The 17,874-nt window shown below is 44.5% G+C and overlaps 1 protein-coding gene across 5 annotated transcripts in view; it reads right to left on the bottom strand.

Moving 5' to 3' along the window:
* Positions 1-16,161, bottom strand: part of FERMT2 (FERM domain containing kindlin 2) — a 92,112-nt gene extending 75,951 nt beyond the window's left edge. For all 5 annotated transcript variants that reach the window (XM_077936198.1, XM_077936226.1, XM_077936257.1 and 2 more), the window contains exon 1: positions 15,962-16,161. In XM_077936198.1, the coding sequence (XP_077792324.1) occupies positions 15,962-16,160 (199 nt within the window). In that variant the 5' untranslated portion in view covers position 16,161. The remainder of the gene's footprint in view (positions 1-15,961) is intronic.
* Positions 16,162-17,874: the final 1,713 nt, after the last annotated feature.

Here is a 17,874-nt window from a genome sequence, read left to right as displayed (position 1 = left end):
ACAAACTTCTAAATTCACCATTTCCAAGCATTCTATGATAATTGTTTCCAAGACTATTGGTATACAATGGCCCACGTACAGACGTAACAGACATTGGGCTGGAACATATCTTACAGTAAGCCACAGTAGGAAAGAAACCATTGCTTACTGTAAGTGAGCTAAATGCTGGTGCATACTTCTCAAATGTATACTACACTTCACTCTGTCTTGTCCAGTGCTGGGAGAAACAAACCACAAGACTTGACCTAGCTTTACGTGAGGCCAACATTCCTAGTTTGTCCCAAATGAAAAACAAGTACTGTACTATGCCTTGGCCTTTACTAATCAGCTTGCATGGAGATAAACAAACCATGAATGTTGGTTCACATGTAATTCCAAGCGAAGCTTCATGGTTTGTCTCTCCCAGTTCCAGCTCAAGATAGTGTAGACTTGCATATCTAGAGAAGTTTTCATGCATTAGCTTTTCCAATACCTAACTGCAATACAGAATGCCCCCGTTTCTGTACCCATGGGCAACCGAATTTCAACCCAAAAGAAAACAACAGTCTCCAACACTCATAAGCTCCCTTTAAGTTCTGCTACTTAAAAACCATTAATGCCATGGTTCCATTTAAAAGCACAAGCAATCTTTATAAACTTTTCTTTAAGCCAGAGCACTGCAAATTTTCAGTGGGAAAAGGGAACCGGAAAGTCTCAACTGGATGGCTAAATGAGGCATCTGAATGCCTTATTTTAAGGCATTGAAGAGCACAGAACCAACTTCAACTGTTGCAAGTGGCAGAGGCTGGTTCATGAACCAGGAATTCTATAGTTCTAATCTTGCCTTTGGAATGAGTTCATTAGAAGGCCGTAAACAAACCTCTCATCCTTCCATTTGCAATATGAGGCTAATACTGACATACCTTACAAGGCTGAATACTCTAATACACACCAAACATAATTTATTGCATTAGAATGCCTAGTTTTTGTTCACTGGGATTTTATTTTAAGAGGCATTTGACACACAAAGCAGTATGGGTGCATTTCCAGACCATAATAACAGTTGCTAACTATGTTTTTAGGAATGCAAGTAGCAGCCCCAGTCATTCCATTCTATGATATCCAGCCACCCATCCAACAAAACATTGCTGATTTACATTTCATTCTACTCTCTCCAAAGCTCATAGCTTGATCACAAGTAGTCATGCTGACTCAAATGAAGTTAGGAGAAAATGTTCCAAGTAGGGATACTTGAAGGAGACACACATTCCTTAAGAGAAAATGTTATCAGCACAGCAAATGGAAGAGTCATAAATAGGAGACACCCGAGATAAGAATTAACTTTGGATTTTTTTAAGAGTTCAGAATGCTTGTACTTTGGTCCTGAAAATGGGTGGGTTGGAGAATACGAAATTTAGCAGGGCAGACACACAATCGCATGGTCAGGGTGGTCCAACACATGGCCTATGGGCCACATGAGACTTGCGAGGCCTTTTTTGGTGGCCTTTGACAACAATGTCAGTAATTAGAAGAAATATACAGCAGCAGAAGTTGTTGGAGAAAGCCCGCGTAAGTTACGCACTCCACTTCTCACACTCCCCCTTATGATACTTGTCTTGGTGCCTAGCTCTCAACTTACTTGCAGCCAAGGCAAATTTTGCAACCTGTGCAGTAATAAAGCCTGCCAGTGTTCCAAATTCCCTGGGCTCTAGGAGCATGTCCAATTACGGCCAAGTGAATATGTATTGTTGCCAGGTTTGGCGACTGACATCTCCACCATTTGGCTGGTGTGCAGCTGCATTTTCTGCTGCCATGCAAACCCCACATGCCCCAGCACCAAGATGCTGGTGCACGACAGCGTGCTGGCCGATCTGTGGAGATTTCTTGCCAGTTTTATTCTAGATCATTTTATTCGATCTTTTAATGTGTTGTAAACTGTGTTGAGATTCTTCTTTAACATATAAAGCAGTACAGAAATGAAATGAACATCAACCCTCTGGGAGGGGAGGAGAATGGCAACTAGACAGACTGTTGTGGCAACCGTAATCTAGGCTTAAGGTGCCATTTGGTGATTAGTTTATATATCTGTGTTTTCCATACTGAAGCATGTGCCCTGGAAGTCGCTCTTCTCCTCAGCCCCCGCTGCTTTGCTGCCAACGCCACCCGCAGTCTACCTTGTGGCGGTTCACACACTGCCTATTTCAGTCAAAGCCTTGGTTGCCTGCCTCAGTGGCAGCTACGGTATCTGATGCAGCGGAACGCGGGTCTCCGGCAATGGCAGACAAACTTGGAGGGAAGGGAAGGAACAAAAAAACGTGGAGGGATTTTCCACATGAGGGAGGGAAAAGCAAGGTGGGTCTCTCTCTTCAGTGAATTGGTGCACTTCTCAGCAAAGACGAGGAGCCAACAGAATGCAGTGTGTGAGCTCCTTCTCTGTGGATGGGACTCGCTTGCCAGTCCAGAGCTATCATGTTTTCTCTCAAAGGCTTCGGAGGCACAAGGCTCCCTGGAAGCCCCACCCTGTGAACTTGGCAGCCTCTGTGTGGGGTTATTTATCAGGTGGGTAAGCGAAAGGAGATCTTGGTGTGCCTAAACAGCCCACTTTCGTATGCCACTGGAAAGAAGTTCTTCCAGGGCTGAGCCCTGAGATGGTTTGGGCTTGCCTTAAGCCCCTCTTGAACCACTGCTTGGTTCCTTCTCCACTCGAAGAGGTGTAGAGCTACTGTGGGTACAGTCTGCCCTGTCTATGCGCACACATTATGATGGCACGGCTGCCCTCTCAGCCCTTTACCCTAGAGTAGGGGGTGGTGTTCTGTCAAGACCGCTCTGATCAGCCCCTTCCATCTGCCACTAATAGATAACAGAGCAGGGCATGCTCTCTTTCCCCTACCACACTACAGAAGGGAAGGAAAGAGAAAATGAAATGAAACGCAAGCAGTGTAGGAGGTTGCTGTCCAGCTGTAGTAGCTTGGGGTTCGGGATAGCATGGAACAGACATTACTTTGTATGTCATGCTATTTAAGGATATTAAATCTATTAATTGTGCACTTAATTATATTTAATTAAATATCTTTATATTAATTATTACCTATATTGTGATATGGAAATTTAAGTGGCATGCAGGTTCTGTGTCAAAGTACTCTTGCAGCCCGCTTGGTCTGAGAGGCTGGACTGCCCTGCTCCAGTTGATGCTGGGACTCCCAGGTCCCAATATCCTGACTATTGGCCATGCTGGCTGAGACTGACGAGAGCTGAGAGCCCAACAATATGTGGAAAGTCACTAGTTCCACACCCCACTACATTTTTCATCTTCTGTTTTGGAAGAGAATGTTGGTGGTATTGTTTGTTTGTAGTCACTCGGCATTAATTTGGTTAATTAATTTGTGTAATCTCACTGTATACAAGTTGTACAAGTGACAATAAAGTATTTCAATTAAGAAGCATCTTAAACTACTGCAGTAGAAATAAGCACAGAATTTCCCCCCTCATTTGGTGAAGAGCATATTTAAAAACGGAGAATTATATGCTAATGTTCTTGCACAGTCTTAACTGCACTACCTTTCAGCCTTCTTCCCCAGCCCCGTATGATCCTCTCTCAGAGGCAGAGAAATACAGATAGGTACAGTGGAACCTCAGTTCCCGAATGCCTCCGTCAATGTACATTTCGATTCTGAATGCGGAAAACTTGGAAGTAAATGCTTCTGTTTTCGAACATTTCTCGGAACCCGAATGTGCAACGCGGCTTCCACTGGCTGCAAGAAGCTCTTGCAACCAATGGGAAGCCGCGCCTTGGTTTTCAAACGTTTTGGAAGCCGAACGGACTTCCAGAATGGATTTCGTTTGAGAACTGAGGTACCATTGTATTTGTACGTATTTTAGAGTGAATGGGGATACATTCAGACAAACTTGAAGAATAGTTGCCCTGAAAATCATATGCTGCCATTTCTGGAGGCATTAAAAGTTATTATATGAGATTTGACTGGGAGGTTACCCAAAGTCCCGTCCCCCCCCCCCGCTAACCCTTTCATGAGAGTAACTTCTGTCTGCAGTCATCATCAAGAGGCCCTGGGATTTGGGAATGGAACGTCAATGTGGCTCAGCCCCCTTCCCTTCAGTGGCTCAGACTCAAGAGACCTTGAGTGCTCCTGGATGATTGCCACAAAAGCTTTCTGCACAGTGACACAAGGTTGAGGACTCCTCTAACAGGTCTGATGCAGCCACTGTCATTCATGCCTTTGCAACAAACATTGTATTTGATGCTTGTATTTGATGCTTGTTCCACAGCTTTTGAATTCTTCCTTTCTTGGCCTTTACCAATGCCCAACAATCTTCCAGAGGACAATTTTGTTGAACAAGCATTTGGAAGTCAGATTAGAACATTTTTAAGATAATAAACACAATTTCCCAACATTGCTTTTCTAATATTTTATGTGGCAATTTTATTTCTACACTATTGTAACCTGTAGTGAGTATAGAGAAGAGTATGTTGGAGGAACTGGACACAGAGGAAAGGGTTGGTTGCATCCATGGGCACAAATTACCCCATGTATGAAGTCAGCCAAGCCAGCTGCAAGGGTCCTGTGCCTTCTATATAAATGATTAAGGTACAATCAGTGAGTCTGTCCATGAGTTGGAGTCTGTGTTACATCTGGAAGCTGGAGCAACAGAGCTGCCGTATTTTGCGCCCCATAGGACGCACCGGCCCATAGGACGCACCTAGTTTTTTGGGGGGGAAATAAAGGGGGGAAAAATTATTTTCCCCCCAGGTGCGGAGCTGGAAGAACCAGGCCGGGGAACAGCGGGAAGGCGCGCTCCGCCTCCCCACTGTCCCCCGAGCTTGTGGGGCTGGTGATGGGGAGAAGTGCGCTGAGCCCGGGACTGCAGGCAGCTCTGCGCAGCCATCCGGACCCGGTTTGACTTCGCGCCCCGCTCCCGATGGCCGTGCAGAGCTGCGCTGAGCCCGGGACTGCAGGCAGCTCTGCGCAACCCTCGTAGCCGGTCTCCCAAGGGTTGCGCAGAGCTTCCTGAAGCCTGGAGAGCGAGAGGGGTCGGTGCACACACATTTCCCCTTCATTTTTGGAGGGGAAAAGTGCGTCCTATAGGGCGAAAAATACGGTACTTTCTACTTGTATCTATCTGAATAAATATCTGCAAAGCCTACAAGCTATATGTATAGATCATTTTCCAGCCTAATCTTCCACAGCAGTAAACTATTTCAGACTTTGCTTCATGGTGACTTGAGTTGAGGGCAACTTCAGCTATGTGGGTATCTCACCTCAGATTTCCAACAGATGATATAAATCAAATAACTAAAAATTTGCTTTATTAATGGTCATCATGGGCTCATTTCCCCCTAATAATACTGATGTAGAAATCCCTCAATTCACTGTTCAATAGTTGCTGAAAGGAAGGCCAGACAGTTTTTCACGGTAAGCAACACCCTTTTCACTTGAGCAGATACTGTTCCCCAGGGCCGGTTCATAGCTCAGAAGAATTGCCAAAAGTCACCAAGGGAGTGGGCTGTATACTTTTCGTGCAATGGACCCAAAAGATGCTGCTGGCAGCAGCCGCCCTCAAGATCCCTCAAACCAAGCCAGAAAGACGCAAACAACTTAGCAACCCTGCTTTAGAAACTGTTCTATAAACCACAACAAATTACAATTAAATTAGCCTTTTAAAAAATACAGACTCAGTTCCCTAGAAAGTTATGGATAAATAACTCTGGAACTCTGGAAATAGAAACAACAAAGTCACAGTCTTAAGAGGAAGCTACTGATTTGGGCTGGGTCTAAACTACAACCCAACTGTTTCCTGCCTGCGGTATAACAAAACCAGTACTTTAGGATTGCTAAGAAGACTGCAATCTTTCAGACCAAACCAGTTCTCAGTGCTGTTTCTGTCTTCTTATAAGGAAACATATAAGATTATTCTATTCTATGCATGCAGTTAATTTGAAAGGAGCAAGATAAACTGTTCTGTCCTCTTGGAAGTAAACAGAACTAAATGAACTGATAACAAGAGACAGCAGATATGAATTCCCTCTAATAGTTTTGGCAGCAGAAAGGGCTAGGAAAAGAGCAAACTATTTGTCATACGACTCCTGCAATTTAAAAATATTTTAAAAATCCTACTTCTATGACGCCTGCCTGAGTATTTCCTTTAAACTTGTAGCCCCTGAATGACTAATTCAGTTATAAATGTTTCCTGTTACTATTTATTTAATTGTAAAAAAAATTGTCCCATTTTGAAAACCAAGGTTATGGTAACAGAATGTACATTTTAAATGACATAATGAACTATTTAAGGCAAAATGAATATTTTCTTTCTAACAGCTTGTACAGAACCTTGGTTCTTGAACGCCTTGTGACTCGAACGTTTTGGCTCCCGAATGCCGCAAACCCAGAAGTAAGTGTTCCAGTTTGTGAACGTTTTTTGGAAGTCAAACATCCGATGCGGCTTCCGATTGAGTGAAGGAAGCCCCTGCAGCCGATCAGAAGCTACGCCTTGGCTTTCGAAAGTCGAACAGACTTCCAGAATGGATTCCATTCGAGAACCAAGGTACGACTGTACTACGTGGGCAAGGTTCACCTAACCAGTCCTATCAGCGGAAGCTGCGCACAAGATCTTCCATTTGCACAACACGCAGCTACGGTAATGGCTCGCCTCTCCAAAAAGTTATGGGAGAATGTGATGCTAACAACCAATACCAAGATGATGGTCTACCAGATGTGCATGTTGGGCACGCTGCTTGCTTTATGGTAGAGACACGTGGGCAACTTACCCCTGGCCAGGAGTGATGCCTCAATACCTTCCACATGTGCTGCATAAGGAAGATTTTGGGCACCACATGCAAGACAAGAGTCTCAAACAAAGATGTGCTCTCCCAAGTCCACATTCCCAGGATGTTCACTCTCCTGTCTCAGCGACGTCTACACTGGCTTGGTCATGTACACAGAAGGGAAGATGGCAGGATTCCCAAGGACATGTTCTACAGGGAGCTGACGTCAGGCCCCACGTCCATTGGCAGACCAACTCTTGTGTTACAAAGGTGTCTGCGAACGTGACATAAAGGCTAGCAGCATTAACCCCACCACGTGGGAATCCCTTGCAGATGACCATAGTGCCTGGAGACAGACTGTCAGGTTGTATATCCATAACAGTGATCAGAAGAGGAATAACTGCTGGGAGGAGTACAGAAAGAAATGTCATGGTACACCTGCAGCAGCACAAGTGAACGCCTTCATCTGCCCCAGCTGCAATGAAACATGCCTCTCCCGTATTAGTCTCTACAGCCACAGCAGAAGGTGCTGTAACTCTACAACAGTTTGACTTCACCCCAAAGGTGCACTCTTCCACTGTGTCCTGAGACAGAAGGATGCCAACCAATCTTGGCAAGACTCTCTTAATCTAATCTACCACGAAGGATTGTGTGTGGACAGGATACAAGATGTAAATATATACATCCAACACTTTTTAATAAAAACCCATGCAGTAAATATCAATGGCATACTAATAAAGTCAATGTTCTGGGTATCAAAATACTTATAAATATTAATGGAATGAAGACAGAAACAGCCAAGAGCCAGAGAAGAGCTCTTGAGTATCTTATGCTGTTGAAATTGCCATTCAGATCCAATTTGCAGCATTTGGACCATTTACTGGTCTGATCCAAAGAAGCTGTTCCTATCTCCTAAACAAATCTATAGCAGTTAAACCAAACCCATCTGTTGGCGGTTGGGGGAAGCTGTGAGCACTGACAAGTCTCAATATTACCATCCTGCCTCCTAACACCCGAAATCAAACAGCACGTTTCTGACCAGTTATTTAAAAGCGACCTTTCACTGGGGTGTGGGGGTTGGACCATCCATTTCACTATAGGCACTTCATAGCAAATGCTTTATGCTCAAGGGCAAGTCAACAGCTAGATATTGTGCTTTGCTGCAAATCCTGCCAACTGAGTAAGGAGAGTGCCAAAGCTTGTGTGTCACTTCCTCTTCGGAAAGGACGCTGATGGATGCTTAGCACACAGAGTCATTTGCCTTATTTAAAGCCTGCTTGCTATCATGTCCCCGTTTGTTCTTCCTCCTTTACTTTGACAGACCAGATTCACATGCCTGTGACTTCCTAAGAGGAGGGGTTTTCCTTCAAGAGGATGCTTACATCAGAGCGGACACATTAAATCACAAGTCTGAAGAACCATGCCAGCAAGCAGCTGACAAACCAAGGAATCTGAAACTCAATTTAACTCAGGCATTGAAGGGCACATTTTTGTCCACCTAAAATAGATAAGACTAATTGGTAATAAAATTCTAATCATACACACGGTAAGCTGCAGGAAGAACACTATACTAGTGTAATGCAGCCTTTTCTAACCTGGTGCCCTCCATATATTTTAAACTACAGTGTAATGTTTTGGGAGCGGAAGTCCAATCTGGAAGGCAGCAGGCTGGTGAAGGCTAGCTTAGAGCAAGCAAAGAGATTTAATAAAAGCTCTGCTAAATAGCAAGAAGTGCCAGACTCTTAGTCACATCAACAGCACAATCCTATGCATATTCAGAAGTAAATCTTAGGATATTTAGAGAGAGGCTTACTCCTAGGTATGTGCTTTCAAAGTACATTTTCTTTTCTGTTGACCATCACGCTGGCTTCCCCTCATTCAAAATATTAATCAAGGAGCCCAGTTACATGTAGACACCCCAAGGGGATATCACAGTGGGGGTTTCTGTTTCAGTTTCCCAAACTACAGTCCCCTATTCAACAATGCAAATTGTTTATTTTATACCCAGGGGAGCTTTAAAAGCCTTTTGCAATGCAGAAGGGGTGGAAGAATGGAGGGGAATTTGGGGAAATGTTAAAGAAAGCTGCAATTTGCATGCAGATCTCCCTGTAGCCATCTATGGACTTCAGCCAAAAACCCAAATTAAAGAGGGGGGGGAGGTAGGGCTGAGTGATGAAAGGAAGTTATATAAAAGGCAACAGAGAAAACTGAAGACTTATTCATTGAAATTATAACAACTTTAAATGGAAAAACTGTAATACTGACCATTTGGACTGAATTGTTTTTATTTCTGTTGCTTACAGAAGGTTCATTACAGATTCAACTCAATGAATCTGCAAGCATTCCCTCCATTACAGTAAAACCTCAAGCACGCTCAAAACTGGTAAATCAATAACACTGCATTTTCTTTGTGTTTTATTCATAAACCTTCCTTCTCTCACCAACCCCCACGTTAATGGGAAAGAGAGAAATCCACCACTAAATGAATGCTTGTGCCCTGAATTTCACACGTTTATTCCTAAGAGAAACACTTGAGCTTGCTATCATCAGACTTCCAGTAACAGAAAGGTACTGAAGGAACAGACTATCTATCTGATTTGCAGGGATTAAAAGTTCAACGAAAAACAGCTGAAAAGGTTAAAGATTGAAAAGCTCCACCGAAATAAAAAATCTAAAAAATGTCTAAAACGAGGGATGGAAGAATGACAATGAAGAAAGAAAAGATCATAAACCACAGCTGTCTCCCTTATTCCAAAATAAGATCCATGCCCAAGCAGCATATTGGGCTATTTAAACATCACATTTCCATCATGAATTACTTAATCAGAAAATGAAAGTATTCCTGAACCAGCCTGTGGCAAAAGGTAATACTGCACATTATCTGTGCTACCACTGGATTCTATCCATGATTCGAAACGTGCACCAGACAGGATAGCCAATCTTCTATAAATAGCATTGTAACTTAAGTTTGTTCTCCACGTTGGTCAGATTCAGAGCAGGAAGTTAGTACAATAGCTGTCTGACAAATCACTAGCAACGCATTGAGAATGCTTCCAGGCAGCAGTTTACTGTGAAATAGGTGCTGCTCGTGCATGCAGCTTTTTTGCAGTGTCCAAATGACATCATCATCAAATGCCGGTCCATATTTTTTACATTTAATCTGGATTTCCAATTACTGTAGGAAAATTGTTAAGTAAAGATAACTAGTTATATGATATCGCTGGTGTGGAAGCTCATTATCCAATTTGCGGGTGGCTGGGTGGTTTTGTCATGTGCAGTGTTCAAAACTCCCATTGTTCTAGGCAGGGAATTTCATTAGCGCGAGCAGTTTCTGAGGAAAAGAGGGACCTTTTTCTGCCTCCCCACTTCCAGCCACTCTCTGAAGACTGGAGAAGAGACCCTCTTAAGAATATTAGAGGGGTGGGCAGGTGAAGGACTAGACTATGTGAAAAACGAACATAATATTTTAGCTGCAGTGCATTCATTTTCAGCTGTGTTATAGAAAAAGCGCACCTACATTCCGTTGTTGCACCCATAACCTAGGTTTAAGGTGCCATTTAGCTCCTAGCTTTCGTATCTCAGTTTCTAACACTGGTCGTGTGCATGGTGATTTTTTCGGTGGTAGTCTCTATTGCCATACCGCTATTTCCACTTGGCTCCAGACTTGAACAAAACCTAACTACAGTGGTACCTCGGGTTACAGACGCTTCAGGTTGCAGACTCCGCTAACCCAGAAATAGTAACTTGGTTAAGAACAGTTTCAGGTTAAGAACAGACCTCCAGAACGAATTAAGTTCTTAACCCGAGGTACCACTGTATTTGGTTTCCGGCAGCCCAAACAGTGCAAGTGTGAAGGCACATTGGAATTTCAATCGAGTTTGGAGGAGCTATTCCAGGAATAGACAACCTAAGGCCCATGGGCCAAAAGCGGCCCACAGGGGTTGTTTAACTGGCCCATGTGCAGCCCCCAAACCGAGCTGCCCACTCAGCAAGTCCCCATGCGCTGCACTAAACCGTATTTATTTTAGATCTTGTTGATTTATGTGGAAATTGTTCAGTTTCATTGTGTATTCTTTAATGTTTTGTTTCTTATTTATGACTACTTTTATAGCTGTATAGTTACATATTTTTAATGTTGCAAGCTGCCTTGAGAATGGTTTGAACTGTGGAAAGGCAGCATACAAATAAAATTATGTATGTATGTATGCTGATGGAACAGGGAATTAGAGAACAGGAGCAAGGGAAATGATTCTTCTCTTTCACCGACACTGTTCTTGGTCCCACCTCTCCAGTTTCCTAATCCCAGAAGCAAAATGTATTTAATCAACAGGATTACTGGGTAAGGAGGATAGGCTTATTCTTGCTCATCAACACCACATCTTTCCAATCTCAAAACAAATATCCCTCTGCACAAGGACACCTTCTTCATGGCTAATGTCACAGACCCTGAACTGAGGGAAATGGCAAGATGGCTCAGTGTGTTTCACACACAGAGCTACAGTATAAGCAGAAAGAGTCCTTGAACCCATCAGTTAAGCAGTTCAAGTGATTCTCTAGGCTTACCAGTTACACAGGGTGCCACAGTTGTAGCAACTACAACAGCATTTGCTAAAGTGATCTCCGTTAAGTTTTGTAGCTGCCGGTTACTTATGCAATTAACAGTTTCATTGAAAGCAAAGAGCAGCAATCAAAGATCCCTTAGCTTACCATGTAGCTTAAATAACCAAAGCAGACAGCCACATACGAAAGCCCACACAATATATCACCAAATTAAAGCAGCATTGCTAGTCATGTAAAGGATTTGTCTTGGTATCCCTGTTTCTATGACAACAACAGAGGCCCATGTCTTCCACCCATTTGAAGGAACCCTGTGGCATTTCCCCGTATCTCTTAAAAGAAGTGATGCGGAGGTAGTGGTTAAGAGCGGTAGTCTCGTAATCTGGGGAACCGGGTTCGCGTCTCCGCTCCTCCACATGCAGCTGCTGGGTGACCTTGGGCCAGTCACACGTCTCTGAAGTCTCTCAGCCCCACTCACCTCACAGAGTGTTTGTTGTGGGGGAGGAAGGGAAAGGAGATTGTTAGCCGCTTTGAGACTCCTGAAGGGGAGTGAAAGGCGGGATATCAAATCCAAACTCCTCCTCCTCCTCCTCTTTTCAGGGGCCATATGACAGCAAACGTTGTACACATCCATTAATGTACTCACACCCACATAGTCATTCACTCACATGTGAATTGGGCTTGAAAAACACATTTCAGTTCCCTCCCCCCCAAGTCTAAATGCCAGAGGGTGGGCAGTCTTCATGGAGACAGCAGCTGAGGAGAGGAGCATTAACCCTTCCCTTCCCCAGCTGCAATATGCACAAAGCTAACTCTGCACAGAACACATGCATTCACAAAAATCAGGCTTGAAAACAGCTTTCCATTGGCAGCTAGGGAAGCTGCTTTTCAAGCCTAGATGCCACATGGGGAGGGTTCAAGAGGGGAGAGCGAGTCAGTGACACAGAGAGGAATAAGCCTTTCCTGTCCAGTTAAACCCCTCTCCACAAATGCCAGTAGCTGCAATGGGAGTCTGTTTTCCAGCCTAACTGCTACAGGGGGCGGGGAGGATGGAAGCTGGTTGAGGAAGCACCACAGGCTACATCTGTAGCAGTTTCTGACCCTCATCTTAAAGGATGGACCGTATTATACATATAACTTGGCATCTTCTTACTGTCGGTAACCTGAAACATACTCAGTGGGATTTGAAGCATGCTTAGGATTGCAGTGCAAAATTGTTATATGCAGCAGGTGAACAATGAGAGAGAAGACAGGAAGCTGCCTAATACAGAGTCAGACCATTGTTCCATCTAGCTCAGTCCCACCTGATTGGAAGTGGCTTCCCAGGAAGGATCTCTCCCAGTCCTACCTGGAGATGATTGGGATTGAATGTGAGAACTTCTGCATTCAAAGCATGTGCTCTACCCCTGAGCCATCCCACAAAGCAAACATTAATTTGCAGTGAATTAGTTAGGAATATAGAAAGTAGCCTTATAACGAGTCAGACCACTGGACCATGCATTTAAATACTGCCCACACCAGTAGTTCCCAAATATTTCACCTTGGTTGACCACTCAATAATTTTTTTCTGGCTGTTTTTAACAATTGAACTGCACTGTGCTAGATGCTGTATTATTTAAATTGTATATATTACTTATTTCTTATAAAATTGTATTTAATTGTACTACAGTTCAATTACCATAGAATTCCAAGTGGAATACAATAGAGTACAATCAGTAAGAAATAAAAACAAGAAGAATACAATTAAAATGTATATATTAATATTATATCTGACAAAGTTCACGGGCCACAGTGTGGGAACCCCTGGTCTTCACAGACTGGCTTTGATACTCCCAGCCCTACCTGAGTTGCCAGGGATGGAATCTGGGACCTTCTGCAAAGAAAGCCACTGAGCTACCCCTACAGAAGTGACCACTACAAATTTATTGTCATTCTGATTAGAGACTTATCCTCCACAAACAGATGTTCTTCTGCTAAATGGAAGCAACCAGAAAGCTGCATTGTTTACAGAGTTAATGAGAAGATGCATACAAAGTACTTCTATTCCAAACACATTGCTACCCCAAGATTTTTCAGAACAAACAGGATGGACAACGCTGCAAATATAACGTTTTTTCATAGTTTCCGTTTACAGTCATTATCTTTTAAAGGCCAGTTTAAAGAAATGTAGTTCTATTTTTTTAAAAAAACACAGCTGCCATAACTATCCCAAGTTTCAGAACTGTTTTTACTTGTATGGTCCTGTTAGCTTTTAACTTGATAGATATTACAACCTGGCCTACATCCAAGGTCAAAGGTATTGTAAAAAAGTTTCCACTATTTTCATCTGGCTTGTAGAGGGGACTTTGACCCCAGCATGATCTACACATTATCAAAACAGCAAGCTTACACAACCTGCTTCCAGAGCTTTATAAAGCCCACTGCAAAAGAGACTCACGCATGATCCTCATTATGAGACATTTACACAGAACCCTAAGAGTTAGAATGAGGATGGCCTCCCAAAATATATGTTTGAACTTCAAGTAAGCTTTTATCCTGTGGAGGGCGATTAAACTCATCCCACAGAGCATCTTAAAAACTTGCTGTCTCCACTGAATTCCATCCTATACTTTGAGCAAATTATACACATGTGGACAATTCTCATCAATGACACGCAAAGCCAATAGAAGGCATGACTTATTCATTATGTAAGAGACTGTGGTGCTTCTTCGCTTAATATTTGAAGAGGCTGAACAACTTTAAGTGCTGAAGCCTGCAATCACCTTGAAACATTCTTTTCATAACCCAAGGACAAAAAAATATTTCTAAAACTGATTTTCTACAGTCCCACAAGCCATGTCAAGCCTCAGAGTCCTTCACGCACACACAAACTTCCTTTTGAGCCAAGTATTTATATCTGCTTTTCCTTCCTTATTACATCAGTACAAAGTTTTAGTACAGTGCAGGACGGCTCTTTCTTTTTAGCTGCACCAGCTATGACTTGTGTACATAACTAGCCAGCAAATCAAGTATTTACATAGCACCAGAAGTGTGCTGCGGAGCTGATAAGGATGTTGTGTTTAAACTAGTATACTATTCAGACTCAAATGCATTATTAAGGAAGGAAAGCATCAGATTACCAACTGTATAAACCTCAGCATCTTTTACCAGCACTGAACCACAGTGCACTCCACAAAATGCAGAACACATTGATGAAAGCTCACTAGGCATAATGCGCCAAGCAGAAATGTTCTAATGGCAGTACTGTACAACTTGCTGTATAGCAACAACTACCATGTCTCATTAACAGGTGCCTGACATAGCCTAGGACACTATCTATCGCAGGAGGCTGCACTAAGCCATAACACCATACACTTGCCTAAGAGAGGTAGCTAGCTGTAATAACACTGCAATGACTCTTTCAGAAAGTCAGAAGTTTTTTTGGGGGGGGGGGGCGTGTGCAGGAATAAGCATTTTAATAACTGTTTACCATAGTAAACATTGCCCTGCTTAACGATCTTAATGTTTTTGTAATAACCAGCACAGACCCTCCTTTTCTATCACTTGGTCTAAATTCCTAGAAACTGAACTTAATGAGTCCAAAGAAAAGGAACAGCCACATACAATGGAGCATTCATTAATCTAGAATTTAGAAGCCACCTATCATATCTGAGAAACTTCCCCTAATTTGCAGTGAAAACAATGCTAGCCTAGATTCCTTCAGTCACGTGCAGTGCATTTCTGGTATTACATGTGAAGTCTATTCCCCTCTCAGAAGCTCAGGAGTTTTGGAGGAAGGGGGGGCACACCATCTACAGTGGTGCCTCGCAAGACGAAATTAATTCGTTCCGCAAGTTTTGTCGTCTTGCGATTTTTTTCGTCTTGCGAAGCACGGTGTCAGAAAAGTTTTGGAAAAGCTTCAAAAATCACCAAAGTCTTCAAAAACCTCAAAAAAGGCTACCACACCGCGTGCTATGAGTTGCTCCTCGAAGTCAAGTCGCAACTGTATTAACGGTGTTAAGAAAAAGGAAACAAACTTGCAAGATGTTTCCGTCTTGCGAAGCAAGCCCATAGGGAAATTCGTCTTGCGAAGCAGCTCAAAAAACAAAAAACCCTTTCGTCTTGCGAGTTTTTTGTCTTGCGAGGTACCACTGTATGGGTAAATCCTCAATGTGAAGCTTAAACATACAAGCAGTTTATGTAGTTCTTCTGACTGCAAAAATCAGCCTTTACGTTTAAACACATGTATGGTCAAATCCAAGATCCTTAGACCAATGACTCCTTCGCCTCTGCCACATCACTGACCCAGGATGGCACCTTCTACTACTTGTCATTACATGTCCCTGTAAATACTATCACACTTGTATTTATGTGCAAGTATTGTAAAGAATCCAGCAGCCATTGTACAAACTACAGAAAGTATGGTAGCTAACCAGGAGAAGGGTTAGACTCAGAGGTGGCCTGTATTCTGCCTGCTAGAGAAAGAGATCCAACATCAAGTTTCTCTAACAAAAAAACCGGCATTTAAAAATAGTTATGGGTTTCTGAAATCAGTCCCATGTGCGATGCAAGTATGCAATTTCATTTCCACACCCAGCGCTTCGCCTTCCAGCTTCCACCAAAGCAAGGAGAAAGACCACACCTTTCCCCCTAATAGTTACAACTTACCAAGTTTTTCCACCAATTTCAGCATGACGCCGCCAATATGGACCTCTCCTGTGACCCTCAGAGTTACATCTCTGTTCAGGTCTGTGACATGGACGTTTAACTCCCACGTCCCATCCGCATAGCAGCCATCTGGCATCCGTATACCGTCCAGAGCCATCGTTCCTCCTTCCTGCAAGCAAGCAGCAGAGGAAACAGGCATTCATTAGCTAAGCAGAAGCCTCACACTCGCAGCATGCCTCTCCCTGCTTCCCATTTACTGAAGGAAAAGCATGAAGGAGCCAAATCCAGGGAAGGCAAACAAGCTTTCCTTAAGTCAGCTGCGAAGAAGAAGAAAGAAGAAGAGGAGAAAAGGCTGAGAGCTCCCAACACATGGCTCAATTTACAAAGAACTTAGTGAGGCAATTGGTGGGGGAGGGCAGAGTCGGACTGCAAACTTGCTGGAAGAACGCAAGCATGAAGGCAATGCAAACCAAAACCTTATTTAGCCCCAACTCTGCCTTATATATTTAGAGGAGGGATTACAATGCCCTTATTCAGCTTCTCACCTACACGTACAACACAATGTTTTCCTTATTTGTTTACTGTTCACCTTCTCTCTCTCTCTGTGTGGGGGGGGGGGGCACACATCATCCATACTATCAATTTTCACCAGGGCACTCACTCAACACGGATGCGTGACACGCTCCCTCCTTATTACCCTGAGTCTGCACATCCCCTCCAACATCTGTGCTAAAAGGGGTGCGAAAAATTAGAAATGGATAGTAACCCCTCCGCCGGAAAAAGAGCGCCACCCCTTGACCCATAAAAGGGTCTCCTGAGCCCTTCCCTCCTAGAAAATACAGATATTATTACTACTACTACTATTATTAATAATGGTATTTTAAAGGCGAGTCAAGGGCAACTCTATATAGCAGCCAAGACTTCGCTTGGGCGGAGAGTGAGAGAGTCGGAAAGGAACAAGGGAAGCTCTATTCCGGCTGTGCAAGAGGGATGGGGAGGCAGGAGTGGAGGAGATGGAGGGAAAAGGAGAAAAAGGAAGAGAGGAAGACCCGACTTTGCCCCACAATAACCTCCATCCAGAGAAGGGTCGCATGCAAAGAGACTCTGGAAAAGAAACCCGAGGGGAAAATGGGGGGAGGAGGGAAAGGGAGAGACGAGGAAAGGGGGGTCAGGCAGACATAGCCATATACAACCACGACCCCCATTCGCACCCACACCCAGCCCCACAACGCGGTGCCTTAAGGATGGGGGCATGGGCAGGGATGCGCCCCTCGACCTACAAGTGGGGAATGGCCGGGGAGGAGAGAGAAAGGCAACCCCCTCAGCTTCCCATTATCTTTAAAGGGTGGGGAAGCAGAGCCCACCCCCCCACAAAAAACACCCCCCGAATTCATACATACGAAAACCCCTCGCAGACACAAAGCCCCGTCCTATTCACTCGCCCGCAATGCACGCGTGAAACACGGCGCGTTCCCTCGCACGCACCATTCACACGTTCGCACAAATTCCCGCACACACATAGAGAGAGAGAGAGAGAGAGAGAGACCCTTCGCGCGCCCCCCCCCCCGACTCGCCTGCCGGGCTGGGCTCCTCTTCTTCCTGGGCCGGGGAGCGTCCCTTCGTGGGAGGAGGCGGCGGAGGGCGCTTCTCGCTTCTGGCCACCGCCGCGGACGCCGCCAGGACGGGAGCCTTCCCCGCCCCCCGGGGCGCCGCCTGAGGGGAGGGAGGAGGAGGAGGCGGCGGCCAGAAAGGCCCGAGGCGGGGCGGCGGGGGGGGGGGGGAGAAGGGAGGGAGGCGCCGCTGCCCTTTTATGGAAGCGGACGGCGGAGGAGCGGGGGCGCGGGGCCAACATCCGGGACTCCCCCGTGGGCGGGAAAGGAGGAGCGGGGAGGCGGGGGGAGGAGGAGGAGGCT

Source organism: Podarcis muralis, chromosome 1 (genome assembly GCF_964188315.1).
Source record: "Podarcis muralis chromosome 1, rPodMur119.hap1.1, whole genome shotgun sequence".
In the NCBI taxonomy this organism is placed as follows: Eukaryota; Metazoa; Chordata; class Lepidosauria; order Squamata; family Lacertidae; genus Podarcis; species Podarcis muralis.
The sequence above is the reverse complement of the archived record's forward strand: the minus strand, read 5'-3'. Positions and strand labels throughout refer to the sequence as shown.